Source organism: Lactuca virosa, chromosome 9 (genome assembly GCF_052849685.1).
Source record: "Lactuca virosa cultivar CGN04683 chromosome 9, Lactuca_virosa_CGN04683_v6, whole genome shotgun sequence".
In the NCBI taxonomy this organism is placed as follows: domain Eukaryota; kingdom Viridiplantae; phylum Streptophyta; class Magnoliopsida; order Asterales; family Asteraceae; genus Lactuca; species Lactuca virosa.
In genome coordinates this window covers 149789368-149802119 of record NC_136434.1, presented here as the reverse complement: position 1 = coordinate 149802119, position 12752 = coordinate 149789368, and the positions used below count along the sequence as shown (strand labels likewise).

The 12752-nt window shown below is 38.6% G+C and overlaps 1 protein-coding gene across 1 annotated transcript; it reads right to left on the bottom strand.

Annotated features, from left to right (window-relative positions):
• Nucleotides 1-1467: 1467 nt before the first annotated feature.
• LOC145140843 (UDP-glycosyltransferase 71K1-like) lies at nucleotides 1468-3085 on the bottom strand. Its single transcript, XM_079074222.1, has one exon. The coding sequence runs from the start codon at nucleotides 2956-2958 to the stop codon at nucleotides 1531-1533; it is 1428 nt and encodes a 475-aa protein (XP_078930348.1). The 5' UTR covers nucleotides 2959-3085; the 3' UTR covers nucleotides 1468-1530.
• Nucleotides 3086-12752: the final 9667 nt, after the last annotated feature.

The following is a 12752-nucleotide window of genomic DNA, read 5'->3' as shown; positions in this document are numbered from 1 at the left end:
TCTACAGGTATTAGAAATACCAAAAAGCGGGGAGGCCATGCCCTCCCCTCCCCTGGCCTAAGACGGCCCGCCACTGATTGTTTCCATCGTTGATTGGGAGGGGTTTTAAGAGTGGGAGGGGGTAAAGTAGAAAGCAGAGGAAAGGGTAAGTAAAAGAAGTTGATGCGTACATATAGAGGACTAAAATCAAATTGATATGGATATTAACCAGATAGGTAAAAAAGGGACGAAAGAATATAGTAGTTAAGATTAATCAGGCACAATCATGAAAAATGTTCAAATGATGGACAATTTCAGTAAAGATTAGGGAGCATTTTTATAATTTACTTTTATTACAATAATAAAGTCACTATATAATATTTTTAATTAAATAGAATTTTTGTGGCATATTACAACAATATACAACATGTCACTAATAATTATAAATTATGAATATTAATGACATAAAATGTTAAGTGCCATTAAATTCATTAATTTTTTAGTGGCACATAAAATTTGTCACTAAAAATATGATATAGACATATAGTGGCACATCAAACATATGTCACTAAAAATGTATGCCACACTAAATGACAATTTGTTTGTAGTGATATCACACCAGTAATAAATACGTACATGTGTTTCCTACGTATATTTTTTTCATTACGTAACTCTTAGGGAGAACAGAATGGTAGCGGTTTTGTTGAGCGGCTTTGACCAGCAAGGAGAAGAGGGAGCACCGGGAGGAGAGCAAGATAGAAAGAGAGGGTGTTGAGCGGGTTCAAGAAACCACTGGATGATTGAATCACAGAAGAAAAATAGGGAAGATGGGTTGGGAGGGATGCGGTTTATGCGGGTTCGACTCCCTCCACAAAGGGTTTGGCGGGTAGCGGGAAGGATGGGGACGATTCCGTCCTCCCTTATAGGCAAAATTCTTGCCATCAAGCTGTGTACTAATATAGCCAGAAGAGAATAATCTTTTGTAACCATAATACCAATAATCAATTGAAACAAATACTTTGTACATAACAAAAACCAACATCCAAAAAGTAAAACCAACAACAAACGACAACAACAATGAAAGTTAGATATACGAGATCAAAAACGTACCCAACAAAAACGAGATCCAAACCAAATATAAAATAAACAGTTTGAAAAAAAAATACAACTAGGGTTTATTTTTAATATTGAAAGGAAAAAAATATATTACAATGGAAGGGAAAGATAACTAAAAAACCATCTAGGTTAACATAACTAAAAAACCTATCTAGGTCAACATAAATATAAGCCCAATACATAATTAGTCCAATATATCTTATGCTAATAATATGAAAAGCAAAATACATAAGTAGTCCAATATATCTTATCTTATTATGCTAATAGGATATGAACACCAATGTTACTGAGTACATATATTGATGATACTTACGAATAGCCTGCATAAGGATTAAGGAATATCACAATGATAGCAATGCAACAAAACAAATGTAGTTTAATCACTTGGATTATTATTGATGGGGAAGGAATGTAACTATTTATCGCTAAACATCTTTATTGTATTTCTCCTAAGTTTTCTAACATATCTTCAACCAATTTTCCTAGTGTAACCAACGAAGATCCGCCTTTTATAAAAGCCTTCCTGCTTTCCTCACTTATCTTCTTCACTCTCTCCCTCATTGGATTGGTATCATCCATCAAACAATTTATCGCTGTTTTTATCTGATCTGCCATCACTATCTCGCTCCGACTGCTTCTGTATGCCAAACTCAATTCCACAGCCAATCCCAACTCCCTCACCATATAAAAAGCATTCATTTGTTGTTCTGCATTCAATGGCCAAGTTGCTATCGGGACTCCATACCACAAGCTCTCCAAGATGGAGTTCCATCCACAGTGAGACACAAACCCTTTAATGGCTTCATGAGCTAGCACTTCGACTTGTGGTGCCCAACCACAAACCATACCTCTATCTTTCACTCTTGCCAAAAACCCATTTGGTAGAACCTTTTCATAGCTCGTGTAGTCTGTTGGAGCCCCATGCATGCCTTCTGGTGGTGGCTGTCGCATTGACCACAAGAACCGATGATCACTCTTCTCAAGAGCCATAGCAATCTGCTCTATCTGGGGTTGCTTAAAACTCCCCATACTCCCGAAGCACAGGAAGATGACTGACTTTGAAGGTTGATTGTCGAGCCAGTTCTTGATCTCAGTCGATTCAGTTGACTTGTTATGGTTGATCTTGTGGTCAAGCAAAGGCCCAACTGGGTATACAGTGATCGGGTGGGATACCATTGAATTAACAGCGTATGGTTCGAGTTCAACAAATGAGTTTATGATAATTCCTTTGGATTCCTGAAACCTGGTGCCAAGATAAAGGAAAGTCTCATACCCACCACCAGGTTTATCTAATGCAGCACCTGGGAGCACATTCGCAGGAACAGGATTCTTGAGACATGGGATCACTGAATCAGGATCCGATGGGTTAAAGTTGAATTCACCTTTGTTGTTGCGCTCCGGCAGGTGGAGTAGAAATCCAAGAAAAACAGTGTTTGAAGAGAAGATGATGTATGAAGGGACTTTGAATGTGTTGGCGACATCGATCATACAACAACAGAACATATCAAGTACAAACCCAACAAGACGAGTTGAATCATCTGATAGCAACTCCATGACTGCTCGTTCGACATGAGATTTATGGCTCTCAATGAAGAGGCTAGCAAACTTTTCGAAGGCCATAGGTGAAGAAGGAGGTTGAGAAAGATGGTTAGTGGGAGGAATCATGGTGTATCTGATTCGAGCATCAGAAGCAGCAAGCGACTTTGTGTATGAACCAAGATCGGTTCCACCGAGGGGAGGGATAAGAAGGACTGTGATGGATAATCTTTCATCTTGATCAAGCAAATGCTTTGCGAGTTCTATGGTTGAGGTTAGGTGACCTAAAGCAGGTACAGGGACGAAAACAAGCTCTGATTTCTTCATATCTGTTATCTCTTGGATCTGATTAATTGACGTTCGATCTCGAAGAGGTAATCGGGAGTACAGAAGAAGCCTACTTTGAAAGAAGCTTTACTATGCGCGGGACAAAGCATTTTTTTTGTCGGTTGGTTTGCCACCACCACGAGAAACACGATTTACATCACAAAAAGCAATTTATTCAATTCAAACCCAATCAAAATAAGTTTTTTTTTTTATTTTTATTTTATTTTATATATTATCAAATAATAATTTAATTTTTTAAAACGATAAAAGATACAAAGAAAAATTTTCAATTTTTTATCCATATTGATTTGAAATCTTAAGTTTTCATCATTCAACCTAATTTATTAAATTATTAAAATAAAAGTAAGCAAAGAGTCGGTTGGGCAAATTATTAAACACCAACTGGTGTGGCAAAAGTAGCAAATGAGGTTTTTAATGTGGCTAAAGTAGTAAATGAAGGAAAAAATTGGCAGAAATAAGAATTGTCAAAGGTTTCTGTTCATTAACGATTAATAGTATATATAATATTATCATATAATGTAAGACTATTTAATTTAATTTATGAATTATTTAATTTATTAATTTAAAATTGATGTTAAATATAAAACATAAATAAAAAATATAAAATAAACTAAAAAAAATATTTTTAAAATAATTAAAAAGCTTCAATAAATTAAATATAAACCTAATTGGCATACAAAATTAACTAAAAATATCTAAAAACTAACATATTATATATATATATATATATATATATATATATATATATATATATATATATATATATATATATATATATATATATATATATATAGTAACGTCCGGATCTCGAGGTACTTATTTTGCAATTAAAACTATCATTTTGAGATTATCACGACGTGGTGGAGGCACCACCATGACGTGGCGAGACGAAAATGAGTCGCGTGTTCATCCAAGTCACCACGACGTGGCAACATTGGCCACAACGTGGTGGTGGCTGGCATGCAAACTCTATTTTTTCGGGGTTTGCTCATTATTTAAAAAAATGATGAGGCTAGGGTTTGCTCATCCTCAGCCTCCATCAGTTCCCTCAAGCCCCAAAGAAACCCTAATCACTTTCCTCCATTATCGAGATAGTTTTGGTGTCCTTGAAGCTAAAGAAGGAAGAAGGAGGAAGTAGGAAGCAAAGATCAAGCAAGCAAGTCTCCATTCTTTACCCTAGCACTCTTCTAGACCTTCGTAAGTGTCCAAGACTCGATTTTTATCATGCTAGGTTGCTAGATCTTGAGTTTTGTCCTATTAACTTATTGTTCTTGTTTGTTGAGATTATGAGATCTCATAAAGTTTGCAACTTTATAAATCTCTGGGACATTTGGTGTATTTTGTGCCATGGATATGGAGTTTGGTTGGGTTTTTGATCCATGCATGGGATTAGGTCATAAAACCCTCATTTTTGACCTAATATGGGTTCAAGACATGCATTGGATATGCATGTCTATAAAGCACCAACTTTTAAGTTAGTTTTGGTGCTAGAATCACTTCTCGAAAGGATGAACTTCGAACTTTGTGGAATAAGTGCTTATGGATTAAGTTCTTGCCTTATTAAGTTTTTTGGGACATGGAGATTTGGGTTTTGGACCTTTTTGGGTGGTCCCAATGGATAAAGTTAGAAACTTTATCCTTCTAGATCACATTTTAGATCAGATATGAGCTTTGGAGCTCTTGGAATCGGTGAAAACAGCTTAATGTCTTAAGATGTTGGAAACCTCGACAACCACGACGTAGACCAAGGTCACCATGACGTGACGACTGGGATTTTCCCGCCTGGTTGGTCGTATGCGAACTACGGCGTCACCAAGGCAGACCACGTCGTGGCGGTCGGCTGGAGTCAACATCGACTGTTGACTTTGACCGTTGACCTTGGGACTTGACTTTTGACTTGTGGGTGTTGTTCAATTGTTAATGTCTTAGTAGAAAGATTAAGGTCTCACCTTGTGTGATTATCTAGGTGACATCTGTTGATAGATGTAAAGTGAAGCTTTAGCAATCCGAAGTCAAGCCATTCCGAAGTGAAGTGCAGTCCGAAATGAAGCTCTTCCGAAATGAAGACATGTCTGAGAAACACCTTGTATTCAGTGTTATTTGGAGTATGTATTTGAATTTAATGCTTCTTGTCTTTTAGTCTTTGTTTTGTTGTAAAGATCATGGGACAAGATCGAGAAAATTCTGTGTGTCAGCTTTTTGACTTTGCAACATTAGATAGTCAATGCAGTCTTTCTAGTTTGTCTCTTTATCACTCCTTGTCTATTTAAGGAGATGTAACTCTCATGCAAATGTAACAGCTAGAACACCATTCTCGTTCACATCAATACCAAGTATCTTTCAAGTCAAATCATTCTCTCTATCATTCTCACTGTTCTTAAAATCTATTTACATTGTTCATACTCATCTTCTCATCTTGAATACTTTGTTGAACTTCTTACATCAAGACAAGACTGGTTTACCAGACTTGACTGGACTCTTAATATTAGCAGCAGGCATTGATCTTAAGTTAATTCAAGGTTTGATTTTTCAAACCTTGTCCACGCACATATTCTTGCACTCTCAATTGGTATCAGAGCCTAAGTGGTCGTCCTTTGAATCCATAAGAACATATTATAGTTAATTTGAGATTACCTTGGTATCTCAATCATTTCTGTGTTCAGGATAAAAGTTCTTCTATATTCCACTTCAGCTCTAATACTTTAGCTTCAATGACTCCTCCTAATCCAACTCAACAAATGTATCCAATGAAAATAGAAAATAACATGGGTTGCCCAACGCGTGCCCCATTGCTAGTTGTTGAAGAGTATGATCACTGGAAAGTTAGAATGGAGAGATTTTTACTTGGTAAGGAAAAAGGTGAAGAGAGATGGAGATCTGTGAAAGAAGGTCCTCATTCTCTTTCACATCAATACCAAGTATCTTTCAAGTCAAATCATTCTCTCTATCATTCTCATTGTTCTTAAAATCTCTTTACATTGTTCATAATCATCTTCTCATCATGAATACTTTGTTGAACTTCTTACATCAAGACAAGACTGGTTTACCAGACTTGACTGGACTCTTAATATTAGCAGCATGCATTGATCTTAAGTTAATTCAAGGTTTGATTTTTCAAACCTTGTCCACGCACATATTCTTGCACTCTCAATTGGTATCAGAGCCTAAGTGGTTGTCCTTTGAATCCATAAGAACATATTATAGTTAATTTGAGATTACCTTTTTATCTCAATCATTTCTGTGTTCAGGATAAAAGTTCTTCTATATACCACTTCAGCTCTAATACTTTAGCTTCAATTACTCCTCCTAATCCAACTCAACAAATGTATCCAATGAAAATAGAAAATAACATGGGTTTCCCAACGCGTGCCCCATTGCTAGTTGTTGAAGAGTATGATCATTGGAAAGTTAGAATGGAGAGATTTTTACTTGGTAAGGAAAAAGGTGAAGAGATATGGAGATCTGTGAAAGAAGGTCCTCATGTTCTCGTAATACAAATGGTTAGAGATGCTGCTGCTACTCTCATGGGTCAAGAAGAACAATGTCCAACACCTCTAACTGCATCAGACCTCGAAAAGCTTCATGCAGATCAGATTGTGTTCTCGGAAATGGTGTTTGGTGTTCCTCTTTCTCTCTTTGAGCATATAAAATTTTGCAAATCTACTAAAGAGATTTGGGATAGACTTCAAGACTTATTCGAAGGTTCTGAGAACATGAAGGATAAGCGTTTGATATCCGTTGTAAACGACTTTGATACTTTCACTACAACTCTCGGTGAATCCGTAGCCTCTGCATCAAATCGGTACAGGATCGCTGTGAACACCATGACATCACATGGAATAGTCAGAACTCCACTTGAGTACAATCTGAAGTTCAACAACAGTATCGGAAAAGGATGGGGAAATGTTAAGTCATGTCTTCAGAGTAATGGTTTCTAAAGAAACTAAAGCTCTATCAGTTATTTTACGAACTGCAAGGCCATGAATCTAACGTTGCTCAAATGTTAAGAGAAATTTCAGGAGGTCCTCTTGCCTTAGTTAGTTCTGTTAACCTACTAATTCCGAACCCATCTGTTCCGGATCCTTTAGGAAATATCCCACCTGTTTCATATGATCAACCAACACTTCCTACTCCACATGTCCCACCTGTTCTGAACCATTCATTTGAAGAAAATCTTGATCTCGATTCAGCTGATTCGAACTTCATTTCCAATAAGAACTCACTCTTCTGTCCATGAAGTACAAACATCCCTGGAATCCCAATCATAAACCATTTCAAAAACGATTTCAAGCTCCTCATCAAAGCAATCCTCAACTTTTCCCTAAACCTACAGAAAATCCACCAGCATACCGACCAAACATTCCGAATCACTCCTCTAAACCTCAGGAAGTTCTGAAACTAGTCAAACCCAAGATTCTTAATTTGTCACAAATATGGTCTCAAAAACTGATGGGTTTTATGCAAAACAAATAAAATCCTAAGTGTGCATGCAACACTAAATTTTGATGTATGTTTTCTCTAAGGATATCTAGGCATTTTCGAAATCTAGAAAAAAGAAAGAAAAAATACCTTGAAGATTGCTATAGAAAACAATCTTCAATTCCTCCTTAAATAACTCCTGGAAGCAAGCACCACAAGTGTCGTGCCTCTAATGGTTCACACCCAAACCCTAGCAACCAAGGAGCTTGAAGAGAATGAGGAAAGAGGTGGAAATTTCGGCCCTAAACCTCTAAAGGAATGTCATGGCCGAAGTTATAAGGATAAGGGTCCTTATATAGCTAATGTAGCTTGGTGCCAAAGCTAGGGTTTAAGGAGGAAACCCTAATCCCTTTCCTTGGTGACCAAACAACCCATTCCCTTCCTTATGACACATAATTTTCGTCACCCATGGTCCAAAGCACCAGGTCTCGGAAGTGAGTTTGCGAAACCTTTTGTTTGTCTCTTGAAGGAACTTCAAAACCTAATGTTTATGGGAGACATTCCGAATAATATTTATTCGGATACCCCTGTCTCACCTTTGTTGTCCCTTCTTGAGACTTCAGACAAGTTTCAATCTTCGATTCCCGAGTTCAAACCTATCACTATTACATTTCCTGATTCCACACCTCTTCCGCCTCTGATATCCCTGGACCTGAATCAATCTTCAGAATTTTTCCCTAACACCGGTTGTACTAGAGTTCAATTTCCAAATTGTGGGCCACCGAACAATTGTGTTGTTGAGGAAATCATTTCTGAGGCAAATGAACATGACTCTGACAAATCCAACTTCACTTGGGCATCATTTGATAATGATGTAGATGAAGAAATTTTGTGTGACAACTCGTTTGATTCTTGTATCTCTAACTCTGATGTGATATCAAAATCAACACTAGTGCCAATTAAGCCTCGTTTCAACAATCCAACGATTAGACAAACTTTCAAGTGATCATATGACTCTCAGAAGAAATCCCGGCTGAATAAGAAAGATATTGTAAATCCAAAGACTGAAGCTAGGCAAGCCTTTAAGAAGGAAACTAGGTCTAGGCAACACTCTAGATTCCTTGAGAAATCCGAGAAGAAAGTGTCTCAAACAGTCAATCCAGCTATTAGGAATCACAATACTTTTATGCCTGTTAAGATCCGTAAGAGGCTATCAAATCGTGCTAGTTCGGATGTTCAGAACAAATATTTCGATTTTTGTATAAAAAAGGTCATTGTTGAGACTTCTTTTGTGAAAACTGATTCTCCTCGGACAATTTTGTGTTTATTGCTAAATCGGATAACACGATTTTCAAACCAAAACAATTTCCAAAACCTAACGTGACTTCGAAAGCATCAAACAAATGAAAAGTTTCTAGGAACACCGTTGTTCAGAAATCTTCCAAAGACTCAAAACAAAAGTATGAATGGAAAGTGAAAAAGTCTGAAAACACAACTGTAACATCTGTGAACACAGTTATTCCTACAATATCTCATAAATCTGTTCCTCTGAGAAAAGAAGTATCCAAACAACCATTGGTTGAATAAGATTTTTGGATAAATGAAAAGACTCTTATATTCTACTTCTTTCCAAAAGGATCTCAGAAAAAGCCTTCTGAGATGCCCACTGCTCAGAAATCATAAACTAAGTCCAAAGCCCATGCCTAAGTCCTTAAATCTAACTTGGAGCCTAAAAACTCCAAATCTCACTGATTTTGCATGCATTTTGTGCTTCAGAACAAGATACAATATGATATATTGATCGTGCTAGTTCCATGCATATGACTGGGCAGAAAGACTTTCTGCGTGATCTTAAGCTCGCTCCTAACGCTGGTTACGTTACTTATGGAAATAATTCAAATTCTCAAATCCGAGGTTATGATGTCTTGACTAATGGGAATTTCTCTTTCTCTAATGTGTCGTATGTAGCTGATCTCAAGCATAATTTGATCAGTGTGGATCAACTCATCGCTGCAAGCCGGAGAGTTGAATTTTGCAAGAAGCATAGCTACGTTATGACAGAAGACCAGAAAGAATGTCTTATCAAATTAGATCGCATCAAAAACATGTATCCTTTAGACATCAATATGATCATCGGAAAGCGTCAACTTTGTCTTCTTTCAAAGGCCATTACTGATGTAAGTTGGCTATTAAATCGGAGGATCGCTCATCTCAAGTTCCGATACATGAATGATCTAGTTTCTGGTGAAATGGTTTGAGGTCTTCCACTCCTCAAATTCGAAAATGATCATCTCTGTGCTGCGTGTGAATGTGGGAAGAAATCAAAGAAAGGTCATCCTATGATCATTGAAAAGTCCATTTCGGAACCACTAGAACTTCTTTATATTGATCTTTGTGGACCATCCACCGTAGAAAATCTACATCACAAAAAGTATATTCTTGTGATTGTTGATGACTACACAAGGCTCACTTGGGTCTTCTTCCTAAGGCTAAAATCCAAAACAGCCTCTGAACTCATTAATTTCATTAAAGGAATTAAAGTTCTTGTTAAACTTCCTGTTCGAAGAATCAGAAGTGATAATGGCTCCGTATTCACAAATGCTTCCATTGAGAAATTCCTCACCAACAAAGGCATCGACCACAATTTCTCTGCTCCCTACACTCCTCAGCAAAAAGGTGTGGTTAAAAGAAGAAACCGAACTCTTGTTGAAGTTGCTCGATCGATGTTGAAATTTGAAAACCTTCCTCTCTAGAAGAAACCGAACTCTTGTTGAAGTCGCTCGATCGATGTTGAAATTTTCAAACCTTCCTCTATATCTATGGGTTAAAGCCATCACCACTGCTTGTTTCACTCAAAATCGAAGCATCATCAATCGCCGTCTCAATATGACACCGTATGAAGAAATGAATGGTCGCAAGCCGAGTATCTCGTTCTTACATGTTTTTAGTTGTAGATGCTTTATACAAAACAACCGTGATCAACTCACCAAGTTTCAACAAAAAGCAGATGAAGCCATCTTTCTGGGATACTTAACCAAGTCTAAAGCTTACAGAGTTATGAATTGTAGAACTCTTGTACCGTGTGTTTCAGCAGTGCGAGGTGAGTCTCCTCACTGGGTTTAGCGGGTTGAAGGCACCAATGTCAGCCCATGGTTTTATGTTAGGATGATAAATGTGTATACGACTCTTGCACGTGTTATTTGATGATATGCTTACCGGTCAAGGGGCCCGATGCCAGGCGGGGCCTGATGAGGATATCATATGTCACTTATCAGTATGTGTTTTTATGATTACCGGGCAAGTCCTGATGCCGGGCGGGGCTCGATGGCTGTATGGGATGCTATAGTCTTTGTGATTATTGCATGTGCTAGTAGGTTATATGTTTATATGATTATATGGTTATATGATTATGTGTGTATCGGGCGGGGCCAAATGTCAGGCGGGGCCTGGCGAATAATAGATCTGTAACCCGAGCGGGGCTCGATGCTGGGCAGGGCCCGAGGCTGAGTGGGACTCAATACCGGGCGAGGCCTGATGGAGGGCGGGGGCCCAGTATGTGATATATGTATGTTTGGTATGCGGTATCTTGGGGAACGCACTAAGCTTTGTGATTACGGTTTCCATTTTATGTTTCAGGTGCTTCGGTTTTCAATTGGAAGAGCTCGAGATGATTGCAAAGCACACACCATGTAACACCTGTTTCGAGTATCAGTTAGAAAGTACCATTTGGGGGAAATGTTATGCATGGACTCGGCGAGTTGGGAGTCCAACTCGTCGAGTAGGGTCGAGGCATTTTGGTCACGGGTCGGAAGAGACTCGGCGAGTCGGAAGGCCGACTCGGCGAGTCAGGGCTGTTTAAGGAAAACCCCAATTTTAGGGTTTGCCCCTATATAAACATCATTAACAGCCTCCATAGCCTCCCATTTGCAACCTAGAAGCTGTTCACAGCAAAAACCGCTTGTGAGAGAAGTGAGAGCTTTAGCGAGATAAATTGGTGAATCTTGGGAAGGATCTCAAGTTGAAGGAAGAAGGAGCAAGGGAGAAACATCAGATCCAGCATCTACTTCGTTTAGGGCACTTTTCTGAGGTATTAATTCGTCATCTTAAGCCTTGAAGTCTTAGATCTCCATTTGGATGATTATGGTCATTATTGGGGGAAAATGGGACCAAATTTGGATCTGGACCTATCACAAGGATATGGTTCCAGATCTGGATCTTCTTAGGTCCCAAATGTCATAAAGTTGTCTTCTTGGTGCACCCTAATTCTTATTCATGCATTGGCACTTGTAAGAAGCTTGTTGATGTGGTTTTGGCATTATGAGACTTAGTATGAACGTAAAGCTGACAACTTTACGTGGTATTATCACTAGTAGAGGATAAATCTGAAGTTTGGGACCTTGAGTCCCACTGGATAGGGCCGTAAACATAAGGGACTAAGGGGACTCGGCGAGTCGTGCAAGTGACTCGGCGAGTCAAGAGGGTTTTCTCGTTCACGGCCAAAGGTTTACGACCAAAGGTTTACGGCCAAGGGTTCACGGTCAAGAGTGTACGGTTAGGAGTTTACGACCGTAAACATCAAGGAACTCGACGAGTCACTCGGGTGACTCGGCGAGTTGACGAGTTAAGCAAGGGACCCGACGAGTGGCTAATTGCACTCGACGAGTCAAGGTCAATAGGGACTGTTGACCTTGACTACAAACATAGACTTTGACCAGAGTTGAACTGAGGGTATTTATGGGATTATGTTAAGCTAATCACCTGATGATTATGGACAGTTGAGAAGGAGTAGCGTGAGGGATATGTCTGATTTCAGCTTATCAGTTCAGCAGTCGAGAGGTGAGTCTTCTCACCATACCAATGGGTCTAAGGCACCAAGGCCGACCCATTTTATGATAGTAGGTATACTTGTTATGTAGAGGTGTGTGATATGTATGTATGCATGATATGCGGTAGAGATAGCCTTCTGGCTAATGGTAGAGATAGCCTTTATGGCTGATGGTAGAGATAGCCTTGTGGCTAATGGTAGAGACAACCTTTATGGCTGACGGTAGAGATAGCCTTGTGGCTAATGGTAGAGATAGCCTTTGTGGCTAACGGTAGAGATAGCTTGTATAACTAATTGATATGTGCCAGTGGTAGAGATAGCTTTTATAGTTATTTGATATGTGATATGTAGCAGAAGTAGCTTATATAGTTAATCGATATGTGCTAATGGTAGAGATAGCTTTTATGGCTATTTGATATGTGATACATGGTAGAGTAGCTTTTATAGCTGATTGATATGTGATAACGGTAGAGATAGCTAATACAACTAGTACGATATGTGTTATGTGGATTGTGTGTGGGGTATGCTA

What these genes read in the sequence shown, in the direction of transcription:
- LOC145140843 (XM_079074222.1), bottom strand. Translation starts at nt 2,958, where the DNA reads ATGAAGAAATCAGAGCTTGTTTTCGTCCCTGTACCTGCTTTAGGTCAC.